At 35.4% G+C, this 21,591-nt stretch overlaps 1 protein-coding gene across 2 annotated transcripts in view; it reads right to left on the minus strand.

Moving 5' to 3' along the window:
* Positions 1 to 383: 383 nt before the first annotated feature.
* The window catches only part of dgkzb (diacylglycerol kinase, zeta b), a 33,774-nt gene continuing 12,566 nt past the window's right edge, over positions 384 to 21,591 (minus strand). For both annotated transcript variants that reach the window (XM_058408523.1, XM_058408521.1), the window contains exons 2-32: positions 15,932 to 16,040; positions 15,426 to 15,521; positions 15,008 to 15,085; positions 14,858 to 14,914; positions 14,700 to 14,768; positions 14,509 to 14,577; positions 14,301 to 14,417; positions 13,690 to 13,761; positions 13,496 to 13,591; positions 13,310 to 13,392; positions 13,130 to 13,190; positions 12,808 to 12,921; positions 12,065 to 12,205; positions 11,049 to 11,127; positions 10,889 to 10,944; positions 10,756 to 10,818; positions 10,483 to 10,556; positions 10,267 to 10,378; positions 8,886 to 9,085; positions 8,525 to 8,625; positions 8,304 to 8,383; positions 7,452 to 7,521; positions 7,229 to 7,269; positions 6,941 to 7,122; positions 6,285 to 6,392; positions 5,809 to 5,843; positions 5,667 to 5,716; positions 5,055 to 5,175; positions 4,895 to 4,931; positions 4,562 to 4,661; positions 384 to 1,855 (exon numbers count right to left, since the gene is read on the minus strand). In XM_058408523.1, the coding sequence (XP_058264506.1) occupies positions 1,739 to 1,855; positions 4,562 to 4,661; positions 4,895 to 4,931; positions 5,055 to 5,175; positions 5,667 to 5,716; positions 5,809 to 5,843; positions 6,285 to 6,392; positions 6,941 to 7,122; positions 7,229 to 7,269; positions 7,452 to 7,521; positions 8,304 to 8,383; positions 8,525 to 8,625; positions 8,886 to 9,085; positions 10,267 to 10,378; positions 10,483 to 10,556; positions 10,756 to 10,818; positions 10,889 to 10,944; positions 11,049 to 11,127; positions 12,065 to 12,205; positions 12,808 to 12,921; positions 13,130 to 13,190; positions 13,310 to 13,392; positions 13,496 to 13,591; positions 13,690 to 13,761; positions 14,301 to 14,417; positions 14,509 to 14,577; positions 14,700 to 14,768; positions 14,858 to 14,914; positions 15,008 to 15,085; positions 15,426 to 15,521; positions 15,932 to 16,040 (2,788 nt within the window). In that variant the 3' untranslated portion in view covers positions 384 to 1,738. The remainder of the gene's footprint in view (positions 1,856 to 4,561; positions 4,662 to 4,894; positions 4,932 to 5,054; positions 5,176 to 5,666; positions 5,717 to 5,808; positions 5,844 to 6,284; positions 6,393 to 6,940; positions 7,123 to 7,228; positions 7,270 to 7,451; positions 7,522 to 8,303; positions 8,384 to 8,524; positions 8,626 to 8,885; positions 9,086 to 10,266; positions 10,379 to 10,482; positions 10,557 to 10,755; positions 10,819 to 10,888; positions 10,945 to 11,048; positions 11,128 to 12,064; positions 12,206 to 12,807; positions 12,922 to 13,129; positions 13,191 to 13,309; positions 13,393 to 13,495; positions 13,592 to 13,689; positions 13,762 to 14,300; positions 14,418 to 14,508; positions 14,578 to 14,699; positions 14,769 to 14,857; positions 14,915 to 15,007; positions 15,086 to 15,425; positions 15,522 to 15,931; positions 16,041 to 21,591) is intronic.

Genomic DNA, 21,591 nt, shown 5'->3' on the forward strand with positions numbered 1-21,591 from the left:
TATCTATCTATCTATCTATCTATCTATCTCTCTCTCTCTCTCTCTCTCTCTCTCTCTCTCTCTCTCTGCCTGTCTGTCTGTTTACGTGGTTTAGTAGGACAAGTGCTATAGACTGATGAATTAGAGACAGAAACCAAAAAGTGATTTGAGGAATAATACATGAGTGGAAAAGGTCAGTTCACCTAGCACCACTTATTACATAGTCAGTGACACACAGGACCTACACTTCATAGATGCACATGCTTTTGTAACATCTTTTACATTACTGATACATCTCATAGTGGCAACAATGTCCATCTTGCAACAGTGTGAATAGCACTATATGGTATATGGTACAATAGTACTACTGTATACTGTATAATCACTACTTTAAAAAAAGCAAAGAAATTTAAAACTTTATTTCTTTTATACAGGTCGACAATAACAAACCAACAAATGTACAGTAAATACTATAATTTATTATCTAAGTTTATATTGTAGTAGGATTAAACCATTGCCTATTATTTTATTTTATTTCATAAAGTATTACAAATGCTTCAACAAGATTTTGGAATGGTATCATTACTCACACATTTTTAAAATGTTTGATAGATATGTACACACAATGTCTAGTGAATTGCACAGCAACTCGAAACAGAGCATTGACAATGCAGTTTAACTCATAACTCATGACAGTAAATAAAAAATTAAAAAAACATATTCAGTACCTGAGGAAATGCCACTAACAATTGTGTAAGCACAAAATACACTAACCAGAAGATAATGCAATGTCTTTACTCATCAGGGTGTAAATATGAACCCACAGATCGTTTTAGTAGAAATTCCAAGACCATATTTTAATCATAAAATGAATCTTTTAATGCAGCCACTGTGCCTAAAATGTAATTAACCATTGACAAGCATCTTCTGGTGGAATTACACTGTGAAATGACACATAATGATTTAATCAAAGACCTCCTAAAATAATTAAAAGATGATAAATGGTAACTTACTCCTAAAGACATTGTGACCTAATGAGCTAATATTATCATTCTATTTCTATAAGAGTTCTTCAAACGATCAATGCAGTGTTCCATCTACAGAAGAAATCTGCTGAAAGAAGCTAGTTCAGAATAAGATTAAAAGAATATCCCGAAAAAGAGCCAGCCACTAACTATTACTTAAAAAAAGATTTGCAGAATCATGCCAGTCACTACATTCTCATAACAAAATACAACATTTACTAAATGAGGAAGAGGTTTTAAAAGCAGGTTTCTGTGTCATAAAGTTCAATTCAGTCAAAATGACAAAAACAAAAGTTTAATATTACTATAATATTAATAAACAAGCAAAAATAGAGTAGAATAAGTATCTAAGTTTCTGGCAAGCAAATATCAGTTAAAAGTAAGATAGATTCCTTAAATACAGCTAAAAGAGACTCTTTTGTCCACATTGATCTGTTTTGAGGTTTAAGCGGTTTGCTTAATAAAAGGCTAAACCCAAAGTCAGATGTACTTCTGTTCTTCTAACCCTCATATCCAAAAGATTTTTGCTTTCATTATCTATGAAATTTAGCTTTTGGCACAAAATGACCCCCAGTACAAGAGAAGCATATTCATGCAGCTACAACAGGACATCACATTTTGTCTTGGTTTGGCATTGCAGTCAAACCAAGACTGACAGGCTGCCCAGTGTCATCATTAGGCCATGACAAGAAAATCATTTGCCAGTGGATGTCCAGGACAGTTTAGGATGTTGTTTATACTGCTGTCTCATGATCGTCCCTCTGAATCATCTGATGGTGCTGCTGGTTCTCCAGATACTCGGCCAGTTGCAAGTCCTGAGCTCTCTCAGCATGTGCTTTTGCAGTGTCACCCTAAAGATAGCACAAAGTTAGACTCAACCCTAGGTCTGGTAGAGTGGTAAAGAAAAATCCTATTTGAAACTGTAGCAGATTGGAATTGGATTTAGAACTGTAGTAGGTTTGGACTATATTTGGAACTGTAAGAGATTCGAAACTGGAATTGGATTTGGAACTGTAACAGAATGGAATTGGATTTGAAACTGTAACAGATTGGAATTAGATTTGAAACTATAACAAATTGGAATTGGATTTGAAACTGTAACAGATCGAAATTAGATTTGGAACTGTAACAGATTGAATTAGATTTGGAACTGTAACAGATTCAAATTAGATTTGAAACTGTAATACAATGGAATTGGATTGGGAACTGTAACAGATTGAAATTGAATTTGAAACTAACAAATTGAAATTAGATTTGAAACTGTAACAAATCGGAATTGGATTTGTAACTGTAACAGTTTTGAATTAGATTTGTAACTGTAATAGTTTGGAATTGGATATGGAACTGTAATAGAATGGAATTGTATTGGGAACTGTAACAGATTGACATTGGATTTCAAACTAACAGATGGGAATTAAATTTGAAACTGTAACAGATTGGAATTAGATTTGAAACTGTAACAGATCAGAATTAGATTTGGAACTGTAACAGATTGGAATTAGACTTGAAACTAATAGATTGGAATTGGATTTGGAACTGTAGCAGATTGGAATTTGATATGAAACTGTAACAGACTGGAATTAGATTTGTAACTAACATTGGAATTAGATTTGGAAGTGTAATAGAATGGAATTAGATTTTATTTGAAATGGATTTGGAGCTGTAACAGATTGGAATTGGATTTGGAACTGTAACAGATTGGAATTGGATTTGGAACTGTAATAGATTGGAATTGGACTTGGAACCGTAATAGAATGGAATTGGATTTGAAACTGTAACAGATTGGAATTAGATTTGAAACTGTAACAGAATTGGATTTGGAACTGTAACAGATTGGAATTGGATTTGGAACTGTAACAGATTGGAACTGTAATAGATTTGAATTAGATTTGGAACTGTAATGGATTGGAATTGAATTTGGAAATGAAACAGATTGGAATTGGATTGGGAACTGTAACAGATTGGAATTGGATTTGGAACTGTAACAGATTGGAATTAGATTTGACACTGTAACAGATTGGAATTGGATTTGGAACTGTAACAGATTGGAATTAGATTTGACACTGTAACAGATTGAATTAGATTTGGAACTGTAACAGATCGGAGTTAGATTTGGAACTGTAACAGATCGGAATTAGATTTGGAACTGTACCAGATTTGAATTGGATTTGAAACTGTAACAGATCGGAATTAGATTTGGAACTGTAACAGATCGGAATTAGATTTGGAACTGTACCAGATTTGAATTGGATTTGAAACTGTAACAGATCGGAATTAGATTTGGAACTGTAACAGATCGGAATTAGATTTGGAACTGTAACAGATCGGAATTAGATTTGGAACTGTAACAGATTCGAATTGGATTTGAAACTGTAATACAATGGAATTGGATTGGGAACTGTAACAGATTGAAATTGAATTTGAAACTAACAAATTGAAATTAGATTTGGAACTGCAACAGTTTTGAATTAGATTTGTAACTGTAATAGTTTGGAATTGGATATGGAACTGTAATAGAATGGAATTGTATTGGGAACTGTAACAGATTGACATTGGATTTCAAACTAACAGATGGGAATTAAATTTGAAACTATAACAGACTGGAATTAGAATTGAAACTTTAACAGATCAGAATTAGATTTGGAACTGTAACAGATTGGAATTAGACTTGAAACTAATAGATTGGAATTGGCTTTGGAACTGTAGCAGATTGGAATTTGATATGAAACTGTAACAGATTGGAATTAGATTTGTAACTAGCATTGGAATTAGATTTGGAAGTGTAATAGAATGGAATTAGATTTTATTTGAAATGGATTTGTAACTGTAACAGATTGGAATTAGATTTGTAACTGTAATAGTTTGGAATTGGATTTGGAACTGTAATAGAAAGGAATTGGATTTGGAACTGTAACAGATTGGAATTGGATTTGGAACTGTAACAGATTGGAATTAGATTTGAAACTGTAACAGATCGGAATTAGATTTGGAACTGTAACAGATCGGAATTAGATTTGGAACTGTAACAGATCGGAATTAGATTTGGAACTGTAACAGATCGGAATTAGATTTGGAACTGTAACAGATCGGAATTAGATTTGGAACTGTAACAGATTCGAATTGGATTTGAAACTGTAACAGATCGGAATTAGATTTGGAACTGTAACAGATCGGAATTAGATTTGGAACTGTAACAGATTCGAATTGGATTTGGAACTGTAATGGATTGGAATTGGATTGGGAACTGTAACAGATTGGAACTGTAATAGATTTGAATTAGATTTGGAACTGTAATGGATTGGAATTGGATTGGGAACTGTAACAGATTGGAACTGTAATAGATTTGAATTAGATTTGGAACTGTAATGGATTGAAATTGGATTGGGAACTGTAACAGATTGGAACTGTAATAGATTTGAATTGGATTGGGAACTGTAACAGATTGGAACTGTAATAGATGTGAATTAGATTTGGAACTGTAACAGATTGGAATTGGATTTGGAACTGTAACAGATTGGAATTGGATTTGGAAGGTGGTATGTTGGCCACCCGCTCACCTGTAGGTCAGTCTTTGTGAGGGAAGCGCCTGCATCCACCAAGTAGCCACAGATTGTCCTCTGGCATGATGCTGCAGCTTTGTGCAGTGCTGTCTCACCTCTAGATTGCACAGACACACAAACCCAAAGACTTTTTTTATAGCTACTATAAATATATATATAAAAAATTATCAAATATAAGTAAAATTATGATGCTTAGATGCTTAGTAACCTGGATTATGGATTATGCAACAATACAGAACAGAGAGGTTTTATAGACGAAAAAAAAACCTCAAGTCATGTTTCAAATAAGTAAATGCAATCAATCCAGCATTTTCTTGCAGTTTTACTTACGTATCTTTTTCTGCAACATCCAGGATACTCAGTGGAGCTGCTCATAAATTTAAAAAAAAAAAAAATAATAATAATAAAAAAAGGAAAACATGTAATGTGAGTCAGCAGTGGTGACTGTTAAGTCATTGCTTTACACTATGAAATTATTTTGTCACTGTACCATTATCTATGATGTATCTGACCATTTCCTTGTTGCCAGTATCAACAGCATAGTGGAGCAGAGTACATCCCATTGCATCATATACTGCAAGACTGGCTCCTTCTTTGTGTAGCTGTACAAGCTGCACAAATATGACATCAGAGATGATTTGTATGAAACTGATCAAAATATAGATGGCATTGATCTAATGTGCATGTACCAACCAAAAAAAGATGGATCAGATATCAGATACTGTAACAAATGGCTTCAGAATTTAAATTTGGAAATGTAACAGATTGGAATTGAAACTGTAGCAGATTGGAATTGGATTTGGAACTTTAGCAAAATAGAATTTTAATTGGAACTGTAAGAAACTGGAATTGAAACTGTAGCAGATTGGAACTGATTTTGGAACTGTAGTCAAGGTCAGATTGAAGTCAAATTTGAATCTATAACAGATTGTATCTGGATTTTGAACTGTAGCAGACTGGAATTAAAACTGTAGCAAATTAGAATTGGATTTTGACCTGTAAGAGATTGGATTTTGAATAGTCAATTGATCAGAATTGGATTTGGAACTGTAACAGATGGGTTTTCAGGAATAAAATGTACATGTGTGAATTATTTCCTTACCTTTTTAAAATTATCTGATTTCACACTTGTGATTAGCATCTTTATGGTCTCTATATCGAAAAAAAGTTTGGACATTTAGGGTTCACCAGGCTGCAGTCTTATAAGCAACAACATTATATGATCTTCAAAATGATGAGTTTACCTTTATCAATCTCATTCTGGATCAGGTCACTTGATCTGTGAGTACAAGGGGAAGAAATAGTCAGTGAGCATTCTCAACACATTCATTGAAAAGCTTGGTGTGTGTGTGAGAGAGAATCAATTGTCCTTTGTAAAAGCAACCCACTGTTCATCAGTTGTGCTAGATCACAATTGTTTCTACTGTCTTTTGCAATAAATGGACCAAAGAAGAGTGGAAGTACAACTTTCATTAAAAAACACTTTTCTTAGAATTTATGCTGGAACACATTTCTATTTTTCCAAGTGAGAGAATTACATGTTGCAATTTCAGTTCTGGAAGCAGCTCAAGCCACGGTGTGGTAGAACTGAATTAAATTCAAATCTGAGCAGAAGCCGATCATAAAAACTGGACATTTTTCAAATACAGTTGGCACGTGACATAGCCTGACTGTCACTGCTCAGATTCGTCATTTACACGCCTTTAATTCAAACCCTCACTTGCGAATGTCCGTGTTTGAGGATGCCAGTGAATCAGCCTGTCCCTCTGCATTAGTGACATCGCAGGATATGAGCTTTCTCTCAGCTGCAATTTGATCTTCATTTATCCTGTAAGAAAACATGTAGAAAATAATAATACTCTTTTATGCCAGCACCGATATTAAGGACTGCATTTAGTGTACACTAGTAAAACAATAGCAGTGATTGTCAGAAAAAAAGAATCCTCTTTTTCCAAAATCGTCTTTACATTTTAAATGATTTACCAAGGTTATATATCCCTATATAGACAAGTGCTTACATTTTTAATCTGGCTTTAAAACATCTTTAGAGTTAGGGATGTTAATGAGTCTATGAACTGAGTTTTATTTCAAGAGAAATGTAAGACAAATGAACCAGCTGTAAGACAAATGAACCAGCTAAAACTTACAGTAGGTTAGTTTGTTTCTTATTGTGATGGGGTTCAGTGATTCAGGAGATTAGAAAGATACACCACAAATATAACTGTTACTCATGTGAATCAAAAGACAGACCAGTGCAACTGTAGCTTGTGTTTTTGCCGAATAGTCATCGAGCTCTAGAGTAAAATCAGTGAACAGATTTTTACTTTTAATAAAGCAATGGTGGTGCACGTACAAGCCGAATAGACAGAATGTTACCTAAAGAGCGGTGCAGGGCATGCTGGGAAGGCAATCTGGTCAGAGCTATTAGAGTTCTCTCCCAGTGTGTCTACCATTTCTGGCATTCCAGTAGATGTGCCCACCGTTTCCTTAGTGACCAGCTCAGGGTCCAGGATAAAAAGCTCATTCTGTGAGATCTCAGTCACATAGTTCAGATGCTCCTGGAACAAATGACATAAAAGATAGAAATATGTCAGTTGAAAAGGCAAAAGTCAGAATTCAAATGTACCTGTACACTATAAGTATTGACTAAACCAACATATCTACCTGAGCACGGTCTATTCTGTAGAAACGATCTGCAGTTGTGGCTGCAAAAGAAAAAACAGACGCTGTCAAAAATTACATTGAAGGCAATAACTGATTTTGGCTCTGTTTTTATATCAAGGACAGTCGTAAAAAAAATATTGCACTACATGTCATACTGTGTATGGTTGTAAAAATGTGAAAACTAAAATTTGAATTTGATATTACAACTACAAATTTCACTTACAGTCTAGGAAACACCATTTGGGTGAGAGCTTTGTTATGGGTGCTGTGTCCGAATTCACACCAACCCCCTCCTGCAAAAAAGAGCACTCCTAGAGCAACTGCCTAAATGGATTTGATTTGATTTTATAGTTATTCATAGTGTGTTTGTCTGACTTACCATAAAATGGCTTTATAATGAAACATATTAGAATCAGAACACTTTAATGAAATGTTTTAAATGTGGTTATAAGGTCAGATAGTTGTTCTTTAGGAACTAAGAACAAATACAGCACCTTGTACAAGCCAACAGCAGTAACTACACCAACACCAGTACTGCAGTTCCTTTTCTACCATTTAGATGTTTACACTTCCCTCAAATTCAGGAGAAACTAACAGGTACAAATGCCTAGTGTCATTCTGATCAATCTCAACTCTTTAGTTGAGTACACAGTTATAGAAGGAAAATAATTTATAATCTGGTGTCAGATGAGAATGGGTTCCCTTTTGAGTCTGTTTTCTCTGAAGGTTTCCTCTTAATGTCATTCTTAATGAGCTTTTCTGTGACCTCTGGCTTCCATAATAGGGATAAATATATCAATTTTAAATTTATATCATGAAGATATATTTCTGTAAAACACTACAAGTGCAAACAAACTGATTTGAACTCTTTGACTTTCAACCACAGAAAAAAAAATGTATCTAAAGATTTATTTGTTATTTATAAAGGTTTATTATTTAACTTTTATTTAATTTAAGATTGTAGTTACATTATGGCTAGGGTCAATTCTGATCAACAGCCTTTCTTTGAAAAAGATGATGTACTTGTTATGAAGTCAGAGCTACTCTAAATGTGCGTTTCAAAATCCAAATATACCTCGTGAAGCCTCTCAATGTGCAGCCGACAGGTCTCCAGATCGCTGTCTGCCCGCACCGTGATGATTCCCAGAGGAATTGCTGAGAAAACAAGAAAGTCTGATGTGCATGCCTTCTCAAAACAATAATAGAGGTTAATCTGTCAGGAAGATTAAGCATTCAAGTGTTACATCATATAAGTATTTCACTTAATAAGCATTCAGCACATGGAAAACCACTTACAGGCTTTTTTGAGCTGATCTTTGTCGTAGTGTAAAGCCTCATAGTCCCGCATGCTGATTCGGCTCACTTGGATATGCAGCTGCTCAGAGATGGGCTGCTGACTAAGACCACACACACACACACACACACACAAAACAAACAAACAAAAAAACAGATTAATACAGGACTTACTATAATTTCCTGGTTATTGTGCAAAATAAATTGTACATTAATCTATGCAGTCAATTACTCTGATATTTCTTTATGTTTATTAATTCTGTACATTATAAACATAAAATACTTCAAAACACAAAAAAATACTAAAATGTCTAGGTCTAATGTTTGCACTTAATTTAAAACATAAAGGAGCAGTGTGACTCACTCATTGAGCTGTGGGAGGGAGATTCTCCTCTTGGTTTTCTGCAGCATATTGGCCTGGTTCCTGAGCGTGATGTGGATAACGGATGGAGCCAGTCTGCATGGCTCGCCGTCCACCTGCACAGGAATGGGCTTAAAGGTGGTGAGAGTCACCTCCTGACACTGGTGGAGCCTCTCGCCATGACCTCCTACCTGCAGTGTTGCCTACAAGACCATCCACATCAAACTGTCTAAATCACCAAACCAGGGGCATGTAGCACATTTATTCACTGAATACAAGGAGAATGTAATCTACTGTATTATAATGCATACTGTTTTAATTGATTTTGCTTTTCTACCTCATTTTCCCATGACCTCTGCACTCTTTTCAGTGCACTCGCTGGTTTTAAAGTGAATGTTCATTCACACTTCATTACATTCATATTATTTCCCTGAATCCATTAAAAAAGCATGCTAAATTGACTTAATTGGTTCCATGTGATTGAATTGAGTACATTTCCCATTGAGATGAATAAAGTATCTATCTATCTATCTATCTATCTATCTATCTATCTATCTATCTATCTATCTATCTATCTATCTATCTATCTATCTATCTATCTATCTATCATTAACACAATTAGATTTTTTAATATAACCAACATGATTTGATCAGGTGTTTTTAAAGCTCTGAATAAATTGAAACAATAAGCTAAGCTTCAAACTCACAACACTGGTGTTTTGACACATTACCACTGTGTTATTCTGTCATACATATGTTATGTGCCTAAATTTAATACTATAAATAACTTCAATACTGTAGTTCATATCAGTGCCAACATCTTTGTGAGATTTCACCCTGTAACTGGTTTACGTGAATACTACATGATTATGGTCACTCTATAATATTCAATCTAGTAACTAAAAACCATAATAAACTTGTTTAAATTAAGTTTATTATAACAATGAAATCACCTTTTGTTGAGAAATATTATTAATATTTACATGTAAACTATACAAACTTTTTTTTTTCATAGATCTGACTTAGCATTTCGTTGCTATGTACCTGTACTTTGCAATGACAATAAAGTTGTTTCTATCTATCTATCTATCTATCTATCTATCTATCTATCTATCTATCTATCTATCTATCTATCTATCTATCTATCTATCTATCTATCTATCTATCTATCTATCTATCTATCTATCTATCTATCTATCTATCTGAGCACATATTGTTTGTTGATGGGAGTCTGGCACTATCAATGGTTTTACACTTTAACAGTATTGTAGAATTTGGCATATGCCCATATCTAACAAATGTCTTACTGTAAATAGTGTATGAACCAATAAACTAACCAAAAGCATATTAAACCCTTGTTGCAGGGAAACAATGATTAATTTACCAGTGAAGTCATGGTGAATCCAATAACTTCTATGTAGCCATCATCATGTCTCTGAGGCTCAAAGTCATGATGGTCACTAGGGTTTCCCCATGGCGTAGTACCAGCACAATATCTAAGAAAGAGAGAGAGAGAGAAAGAAAGAAAGAAAAAGAAAGGATCACTCATGACATCAGGCTCAGCATTAGAAGCTATGAAATAAATCAAAGACAGGATTACCTAGGAATGTTGAGAAAGAGCAGACACTGTAGTTTCATCTCCTGAACTTTACTTGTGAGGTCTGTGCCATCACACTGGAGATGTCCAGCAAGCAAATAAGAAGACAGAAGTGCAAATATTAAGAATGCTTTTAGATTTTATACTGTCAGGTATTGCCGTTTTATTCTAAAATTCAATCATCCTTCCATTTTTCACATGCATATTCTTTTTACTTTTTTTCTGACTGTATGAACTTGAGATAAAATCATTCAGAGAAACCATTTTTCTACTCACCACCACTCTGATATGCTTAGACAAGTCTTTTGCGCTGCCCATTAGGAAGTCAGAGAATGCCGTCTGGAAGGAAGCAGGAAAATCAGCATGTGAGAACATTTACAAAGATACATCCAAACCTAGACACACTCACCCCTGCGTAGAACATCTTATTCCGAAGACGGCTGTTGAATTTTTCAGGTTTGGCCTCTGAAAAAGAAGAACAGAAAAAAACAAAATGATCAAGTTATTTTAGTTTATTGGCAACAAAGATCTAAATTATACAAATACAAGAAATGGTAGAGAAGGTGCACCTCGGGATTCGTGGAACTCTAAGGTTACATGTGCATCAAAACCCAAGCTGAAATAGTTGTTAAAGACATCAATGGGAAGCTAAATTTATAAACAGAAAACACAGATTTCAGAAGTGATTCTATATTATATTATTATGTTGATTATCAAACACAATTTTGTCCTTACAAATGCAATAAATGAGGAACATATCTCAAATATAGTCAAATGTTTCTTGCATTTAATTTTTTTAAACTAATTTCACGTTATCTTCCACTGACAGATCATTTTGCTCAATTACAAACAGCACCAAACAGGACAGGCAAGCTCTCCAGAGGGTGGTACGATCAGCTGAGCGTACCATCCGCACCGAGCTTCCTGACCGGGACACTATATATCTAATCTATAATATCTATAATATATATATTATTTATTGTCATTACATTTATATTTGACTTTTTATATCTACATACATGTATATACTATATATTATAGATGTTTATACATATATATATATATATATATACACACACACACACACACACACACATATATATATATATATATATACATACATATATATATATATATATATATATATATATTTTTTTTTTATAAATATTACATTATATTACATTATCATATTATTATTATCATATTATAGTTATAGATATTATATAATTATACCATTATATTATTTTATTATTGTATTTTTCCATTTATATTTTTATTACCTATATCCATATACTTTTCTTGTCCACACACTTTACTTTATACTCTTCTTCAAATGTAGGACAGTCGTAATAAGCATTTCACTACATGTCGTACTGTGTATGATTTTGTATGTGACAAATAAAAATTGAATTTGAATTAAATAATAATTTATTTTTAAATAGATGCAAAATTCTTTTTTTTTCAATTGTTAATAGATCTGCCTTCTAATAGGAAACGCTAGATAAATTTGACTAGCTAAGCTTTTTTCAGTTGCAGCTAAGATATGAGGCTCAGTGCCATTTCTGTGCTGGGAGCATGGGATGACCTTGTCTGTCTGGTGTTCGTCTTTGTCTTCTTCGCTGGCCTCTGGGTTGGGCTCCACACTGAGGTTCCAGCGGTCCAGCTGCACAATGTTCCCATCCTCCACATGAGACAGAATTTTAGACACCGGCTCATCTGTGTAGCCCTGAACATAATCACACAGATAAATCAACAAGTAGAGTGTGAGCTTCATCTAGGAAGTAACCTTTTATAAGAAGAAGAAGACAAACCCATCAAAAAGTGCATGATGAAAGCAATAAATAGATTTTAGGGAAGCCTTCTCCATCAACAAGTCTACTTCTTCTGTTACTAATGTGTATGCTAGAAATACCCTTAAATATTCTTCAAATAGGAAGGAAGTTATTGGAGAAGCTATTGAATAAAAACCATATCAGATACATGAATTTGCTGTGATCTTGACTCTGTTTGGCTCAATAAATCTAAAATCAAATCAGTTCATCTGCTTGTTAAAATGATAATTCCAAATCAATCCAAAACCATTCAACCATTTATTCTTGAAATATTGTACTAATGAGAATCTTGGATGGACAGATAGATAGATACAATCTGAAAAAATAATGCCTCTACCACCTGGTGATGGAGACCTGAAAGTAAACACTGTGACAGCAGGAACACTATGACACTACACCTGATCCATAAGCAAATCAAGTCACACACTGTAACCTACACTAACCACTGCTAGCCAAATTATTTCAAGAATATTTTAGAGCATTATATTTTCCTCACTCCTCCCCAGTTGAGTGTTCTAGCCAGGTCGTTTCCCGTGCCAAGTGGGAGGACAGCAACAGCAGGCTGAGGATTCAATTGCAGCTCATCCAGCACTGACAGGATCCAGCCAACCTGCATATTAAAAAACGGTTCAGTTCATCTTATCAGCCTTCATACATCTGACCTGATATTTAACAGAAAGCCAGCTCTAGCTAAAAAACTAATATTTAGATTACACTGAATGATTTATGCAACATTACCACCATTGCTTATTCTTAAACATGAAAGCAGCTCAGAAGGTACTGCATTAAAGTCTAAACAACTGACAAATTGTACTGACCGTTCCATCTCCTCCACATACTAGGATGCGCAGGTTGGGCACTTTGCGGTACATTTCTAACCTTAATAATGAGTACAATGGAGCAGGGAAATTAAAATGGTAAACTTCTACAACCAAAGTAATAAATACATCACACTATCAAAATGAATGTAATGGAACGACCAACGTTTCAGTACTTACCCCTCTCTAGGCCCTCCTTGTGAGAGATCAAACACCTGTCGTGGGTTTAGGTACCACAAGAAAGACCGAATAATTTTCGTTCCCTGAGAAAAAAAATAAAAAATTAAATATATTTGTTTGTGCTTGTTTGTGTTTAGTTCTTGAAAATTCCATGTGACAGAAAAAAAATAGCTGGATCATACTCACTTGATTTCCACCACTCTTAGGATTCACAAACACAAGTAATGGCTTCATGAGCTGAGAGGGAATCGGTTTGACTATGAAGTGTTTCCATTTGATGTCCTAGAACAGGGATTAAAAAGCAAAGAAGTGCTATTCCAGCACATAGTAGCTGCATTATACTTTACCAAAATGGGGATAGTGAAACTGAATAGTTTTACCTCTGTTCCTTTCTTGCTGGCCTTGCTTTTCAGAGATGTCTTTTTCCTCCTTTTACTAGACTTTAGGGAAGCCTGAAGAAAGAAAACAGGATTGTAGGCAACAGTCGGAACTGATCTGAAGAGCAAAATGTGTCTGATCACCATCACATATGCATACGGGATTTACAAAAACCTCACTTGACACTTGTCTGTGGACAAGTCATTTATCTGTATGAGAGATAAATGTTGCTCAATAATTGATCATTTGTACTACTTAAATGCTGAGTATGAATTTTGTGGAACTATTCAGGATTTGCTGTGGATGAGTGTTAATTTGGTTGTCTTATGGTTGATGTGAACATTAGCTGAAGCTCTTAACCTGTATCTGTGTATCTGCATGATTTTTTCATTGCACTGCTACCACATGATTGGCTGTTTCGATAACTGCATGAGTGTGCAGGTGTTCCCATTATAGTAGACATTGAGTGTATCTCAACTATTAAATAATATGTTCAGGTCTTATTGTGTCTTATGCTGAAGACTGTGAGAAAGCAGATGGAAGATGCAATGTTAATTCAAAGAGGAAAATCTGGAGAGAAAACAAAGCACAAGAAAGAGAACTGAGTGTGAACCTGCTGTCTGCGCACTCGGATGATCCAGGTAGGAGGAACTATAACAGCAGCATGTGCACCCAGAGTGCAGGTCTCTTCTATGTGCTGTAGCATGAAGCAGGTCACCTTATTGTGGTACTGCAAAGCATACACAGACCCCATTAGCTTTATTGCCTTTGGTATATTCTTTTTGTTACATAAACACTCTCAGATCGGCAGATCTATTTACCGCCTGTTTACACCAAGAGCAACTGATGGCCACAATGTCTTTATTGTGAAAGAACTTCTGCTGGAAACCCTGAGAAAAGAAGAAACCATGATTGTAGTATTTTCAGTTAGTGTAAAACAACACAATACAATACAGTACAATACAATATAATGCAATACAATGTGTTTTTCTGGCACTAAAGTGTAACAGACCTTTCCACATTGTCTGCACTTCCCATCTTGCCGCCTCCTGTGGACCCAGTGATGCCGTACAGTACATGGCTTAAAAAACACACAAGCGTAAAGATGTTTGAGAAATACTATACAGCACCGATATACAGAGAAATTCAGGTTAATGAGGCTTTTCTTACCTCTCGCACATTTCTCGTGCCAGGATCCCGAAATGATGGCTTACACCTGAAATTAATCTGCACACAAAAGCAGTTGAATAGCAGAATGAATGCACTCAATAAATATATTGCAAAATCAAATGTGTTGTCCGTGTCATTTGAAAAGTTTACCTTCTCTAGCTGGTCCATGCATATTGTATGGACTGCTATTTTGCAAGCGGCACATTTATAGCGAGGCAGTGATTTTTGCTGTTGGTCAGAAAACATATGGTTATAGACAGAGCAGTGATGTATTATTAGTTGTGGTTTATGGTCTGCCACAAGGCCTGTGCTTACACATTGTCAACAGTGGTGGGTGCTCTTGCCTAAGGTTTTCCACGGACATCAACACTACAGTATTTGATACATTTATTTTAACCTCATCAACAATTTCGGAAGCTTTTTAAAAATAAAAACTTAATTTATTTAGGTTCCTTCAGAGTTATGTTCCTTTTGTGCTAATGATTTTCAGTTTGACAGAACAAAACAGAACTAAAAAAAGGAAGTGTAAAATAGGAAAAGCAGCATATGTGCTCTGCAGAAAGCTCACCAGTGATTTGGCAAAGCAGTAAAGCTCTCCAACATAGCAGAAATCTCCAGAAAGACTGGTCTCAAACCAGACATGCTGTCCGAACTGAGCATTCTCCTGTAGGGTAGAGAACATTCAATAACCAGAGCTTACTGTATTTATCAAGAGCAATTATACCATTACCATATAGTGCAGTATATGTGTACACAGTGTTACTAGAAGCTTTTTCATTACATAGCAAACATTTTCACATCTATAAACCACCATTTGAAATTTTCATCAACATAGATTAAGATGACTCTCCAGGGTAATCTGCTCTTAGTCATTTATTCTGTGATTTATTTTGTATTCACTCATATGGAGTTACACAGTGCATGCAGTACTAGAAGGAATTATCACTTTAATGAAAACTGCTAGCAGCCACCTATCAGACTGATGCTAATTAGCAGAATGTGAATACATGACCTCATTATCCATGGTAGCAGGTAGAGCTGTCATATCATCTTCATAAAAATAATGAAACTCACGGTCCAATCCACTGTCTGGGAGATCTCTGGGTTAGTTTCACACTTGGTTGCTGCCAAGGCATTGGACTGTGTGGCTTGGTTCTGAACACCAGATTTGGCAATGGCTTTCCTGCAACAACACAAACACACATATGCTTATGGACTAATATACGTGTTATATTCAGCATGTTTCCTTTAATTATTCACATTCATCACATAAGCATTAAAAGGGAAAGACACATTGGAGCTAGCATTTGAAATTTAAGCTATTTCTCGAAAAGCTAATAAAAAAATGGACTAATCAGACATCCCACTGTATGTGTTGTGCATATTCATCTCTCTCATGTTATCTGTTTGTGTTTATATCATATACAGTAATATTACAGATGAGTAATACAATAATACAGTAGCATTACGTAACAAATATATGCCATCTAAGCAAGTGAAAATATTTTAAATGTACCTAAAATGTTCCTTTTTTAAGACTACAATAAACCAAATATAAAAATGATCAAACCTATTTCATTTTAGAGTTTCTTTTCTTTCTATTGGCAAATAATTTTGCTTCTTTCAGAAATAAATGCTACAAATAAGAAAAATTATCTGCCAATAGAACAACACTATTTCACACTTGTGAAGTGAGTTCAAATATCTGGAAATGGTTTTACTAATCTTAAATTTGCTTTGTTGTAATCTTAAAAAAGACAATATTAGCTAAATTTGACTATACTCAAAGTATTTCCACTTGCTAACACTTTTTGTGGTCTACTAATTTCCAGATTAATGAACACAGATACATGAAACCTGTGGGTCAGATTCAGCAGTGTCCTGAAGAGCATTCAAAAAGATGTTTTGCAAAATAGCAGAAGACTGTGCAGCATCTGGATATAAGACTCATTGACACTTTCAAGTTCAAGAGAAGCAGGAATAACTTCAAACTTTAGAGAAAATTCTATATACTAAATAACAAACAAATAAAGTAGCAAAATAAAAAGAAATATTAAAGATAAGCTCTAAACCATATTCAACTGTAATAAACCCATAAACGTTTACCGTTTATTACAGTTATACAGTTAATATTTGTTAGCTTGTGGAAAGTTAACTAAGATTAATCTTGTAAATGGATTTATATATTTGCAACTGCTGACAGTTCATGAGGACAGGTGTTACGATGTTAAGTGATCAATTTAAAATGAATTCATTGTTGTCTAATTTGGAATTTCATGCACAGGTGTAGTTTCAGGGGGTGGGGGGTAGTTTAATTAAAGAAATTCCCCTCAGAAATGATTCAGAACTAGCAATTAAAACCGTGCAAATATTTACAGTAATGAACTGATTTATATGTAATTTTGTTCAAAATAAGTTGTTGGTTTGTTATAATAAATCTGAATAAAAAAAATACTAAAATTCCCCAAATCGCCCAACTATCACCGCACAATGCTTGCTTATTGCCGTTAGATAGGAGAGCACAGGTAGCTTGAAAGATGAAGAGAAACGTTGCATATCAAATTATTTCGTATTGCTAGTTTATAGGCTAGGAAATAGGCTAATGTGGCATAATCTAGTTAACGATACTCCAAATATACTGTAGCTAGCTAGCTAATTCATTGCAATTTAGCCTTAATTATCAATTTTACATATATTTTACAAAGGTTAGCAAAAAACAGCCTTGTGTGAAGTTAGCTAAATTTTCTTTTTATAGTTCCCATTATTAGCAACAGCAACAAGATTGTTACACTGGACGTCACTTTGTGTTGTCTTCTATTGACAGCGGCCAAGTTTTATTTTATATCACTTGGGTTGTGAGGTGATGTGAAGCTTAGACGGAATCGACACATCAAATCGACTCTAGGCAACTCTCCTACACTTCCATCGTTTTTACTTAGTTTACTTTGGACAGATACTAGATTTACTAGAATTAGAGAGATGGGTGGCTGGATGGATGGATAGGTACAGACACTGAGAAATTATGTAAAGTAAATAGATTTTTTTTAATCTAATTAAAACATTTCAGGGAGCATACCCATTCACACTTCAAACCCCACAATGTACTCCCATGATTTCATGTAATCTTGTCATCTCTTATGCCTGTTATAGGGATGTATAGTACACCATGACGTATTCAGTCGGCTGCCAAAAATCAGCTGTAATTCAATTCAAATGTTTATATAAACTTGTTTTGGAGATATTCCACCATATTAGGCACAACAATAAAGTGAATAAATGTATGCTAAGTCATTAATAAAAAAAAGTAATTATGTAATTATTCTGTGGCATAAGAGGAAATAAAACATTCAGGTCATGCTGTTGAAAATAACAACATGCACTGTTGTGTTTTTGGATATTATTCTAGCAGGGTTTTTTTAAATGTTACTAGACTAAAGAGTAAAACACTCACTCAATTCTTTCGGATTATGATTATTTCTTATAAATGTTATAAATGTACATTATGTGTATGTACATTTACATCAGACTACACCCCACTGCTTTGCAGTCAACGCACATACTATATAATTACATTTGCATCACCTGCAGTATGCAGAAATGTTCAAAAAATCAGTTGGACATAAAGCAAGTTATAGACAAAGGTAATCAAGGTAGGCTGGTATTTCTAAATAGACATGTGCTAGGTTATAATAGAAGTGATTGTTATGGGGTCAGCGTGGGTGCTGATGTCTGAAAGTAGTTAGCAGCAACACTTATTGTGGGATTTCTAAGTCCTATGTCTATGGATAATGACTCAGGAAGGAGTGCCGCATCCTGATATTGTTTCTGTTTTTGAAATTAATAACAGATATTATTTTTTTATTTGGCGTTACACAAAAATAGCTTGCATCACAGCAGTGCTATTTCATCAAACACCAATTAACATTGAAGAAATGACACTCTGCTACAATGTAAAGTAGTGAGTGTACAGCCTGTATAACAGTGTAAATTTGCTGTCCCCTCAAAATAACTCAACACACAGCCATTAATGTCTAAACCGTTGGCAACAAAAGTGAGTACACGCCTAAGTGGAAATGTCCAAATTGGGCCCAATTAGCCATTTACCCTCCCCAGTGTCATGTGACTCGTTAGTGTAACAAGGTCTCAGGTGTGAATGGGGAGCAGGTGTGTTAAATTTGGTGTTATCGCTCTCACACTCTCTCATACTGGTCACTGGAAGTTCAACATGGCACCTCATGGCAAAGAACTCTCTGAGGATCGGAAAAAAATAATTGTTGCTCTACATTAAGATGGCCTAGGCTATAAGAAGATTGCCAAGACCCTGAAACTGAGCTGCAGCACGGTAGGCAAGACCATACAGCGGTTTTACAGGACAGGTTCCACTCAGAACAGGCTTCACCATGGTCCACCAAAGAAGTTGAGTGCACGTGCTCAGCGTCATATCCAGAGGTTGTCTTTGGGAAATAGACATATGAGTGCTGTCAGCATTGCTTCAGAGGTTGAAGGGGTGGGGGGTCAGCCTGTCAGTGCTCAGACCATACACCACACACTGCATCAAATTGGTCTGCATGGCTGTCATCCCAGAAGGAATCCTCTACTAAAGATGATGCACAAGAAAGCCCTCATACAGTTTGCTGAAGATAAGCAAACTAAGGACATGGGCAGAACCATGTTCTGTGGTCCGAAAAGACCAAGATAAACTTATTTGGTTCAGATGGTGTCAAGCGTGTGTGGCGGCAACCAGGTGAGGAGTGCAAAGACAAGTGTGCCTTGCCTACAGTCAAGCATGGTGGTGGGAGTGTCATGGTCTGGGCCTGCATGAGTGCTGCCAGCACTGGGGAGCTACAGTTCATTGAGGGAACCATGAATGCCAAAATGTACTGTGACATACTGAAGCAGAGCATGATCCCCTCCCTTCGGAGACTGGGCCGCAGGCAGTAACGACCCCAAACACACCTCCAAGACGACCACTGCCTTGGTGATGGACTGGCCAAGCATGTCTCCAGACCTAAACCCTATTGAGCATCTGTGGGGCATCCTCAAATGGAAGGTGGGGGAGCGCAAGGTCTCTAACATCCACCAGCTCTGTGATGTCATCATGGAGGAGTGGAAGAGGACTCCAGTGGCAACCTGTGAAGCTCTGGTGAACTCCATGCCCAAGAGGGTTAAGGCAGTGCTGGAAAATAATGGTGGCCACACAAAATATTTACACTTTGGGCCCAATTTGGACATTTCCACTTAGGGGTGTATTCACTTTTGTTGCCAACAGTTTAGACATTAATGGCTGTGTATTGAGTTATTTTGAGGGGACAGCAAATTTACACTGTTATACAGGCTGTACACTCACTACTGTACATTTCTTCAGTGTTGTCACATGAAAAGATATAATAAAATATTTACAAAAATGTGAAGGGTGTACTCACTTTTGTGATACTGTATATAATTTAAATATATATTAGAAAAAACGTCCAATCTTATGTAAAAAAAAATTTCAATAGATTTACATTTAGAATGTCTGCCAATAAAAGAATGTCTTGCAATGAAGTCATGCTTGCAGGCTCAGGTATATCTAGATAGCTTCAGCACAAGTCTAACAAATCAGACAGTGACATCTCGTCATCTAGTTATAAATATTCTTGGTATTAGAAAGTAAGGTTTTTCAGGAAGAGCTTTTTCAGTTCATTTGCCTGGAGCACCTCAGGGACCTGTTTAAACTGCTTCTTTTTTTACTCCCATATCAATCACTGAGCTAGTTTTAAAATATGCCTACATTTTATAGATCTTCGTTTGCCTTTTTTATACGTCCCAAGGAATTTATGCTTGCCATCATTTAACATCATTTAAGATCTACAAACATCACTCCTTATACAAGACATTCCAAAGTTTATACCTGGTTTATACCTCACAGTTTTTATCTGGCAACTCTATTTGCCAGATAAAAAAACACACTCACAAGGTGAAGAAATGTCTGTCTAGTTTCATCCTCACTTCCAAATGACAAACTCATCATTCACACACATAGCTTTCACACAGCCACAGCAATAAGCAGACCTGATTTTGATGGCACTTGGAAATAACCAGTACTGCCATGTTTCATACTTTTAAATCATTAAATAGGTCAAGATTTCACTGAAACAACTGTATGATGTCTGTAGACAATTTCCTGCCATGCAGGAAATTCATATGTGCTGCATTCACTGTAAAGCCTAAAAATTGAGGGTTGACATTACAAAAAGGATAATGTGAATGGTCTGTAGGAAGCCTAATTTGGTAACAGATTTTTAGAATTTGTGAGATGAGAGGAAAAAGTGAGATGAGAGGAAAAAAGTATGCACTGATGGCGGTTAAGGCAAGCACAGGGTTTGGGGGAGAGGTTTTATTTGTTTGGTAGGATCTATTTTCAGGCCCATAACCATATGTAAATAAATACAGATGAAGAATTTTATTCAGTATATTTCTAGAATTTGTATATTAGCAGAGAGTATAGAGTAATAGAAGTATATTTCTAAGTTAGAAATAACAAATAAAAATACAAAATGGTGTAAACACCATACAATGTACTATTTTGCACTTAACTGAAGTCAAATTTATGTTATCATGACTTCCCTTGCACGATGGTTTAGCACAGATAAGATTAAAAGTTATCTGTTTTGCTTCCTGTTTTTGCGAGACCTCGCATGCTGTAACCTTTGTGTGCAATCCCGCTGTGAGAATCAGTGACGCTTAGCAACCTG

This window comes from Hemibagrus wyckioides, linkage group LG14 (genome assembly GCF_019097595.1).
Source record: "Hemibagrus wyckioides isolate EC202008001 linkage group LG14, SWU_Hwy_1.0, whole genome shotgun sequence".
Taxonomy (NCBI): Eukaryota; Metazoa; Chordata; class Actinopteri; order Siluriformes; family Bagridae; genus Hemibagrus; species Hemibagrus wyckioides.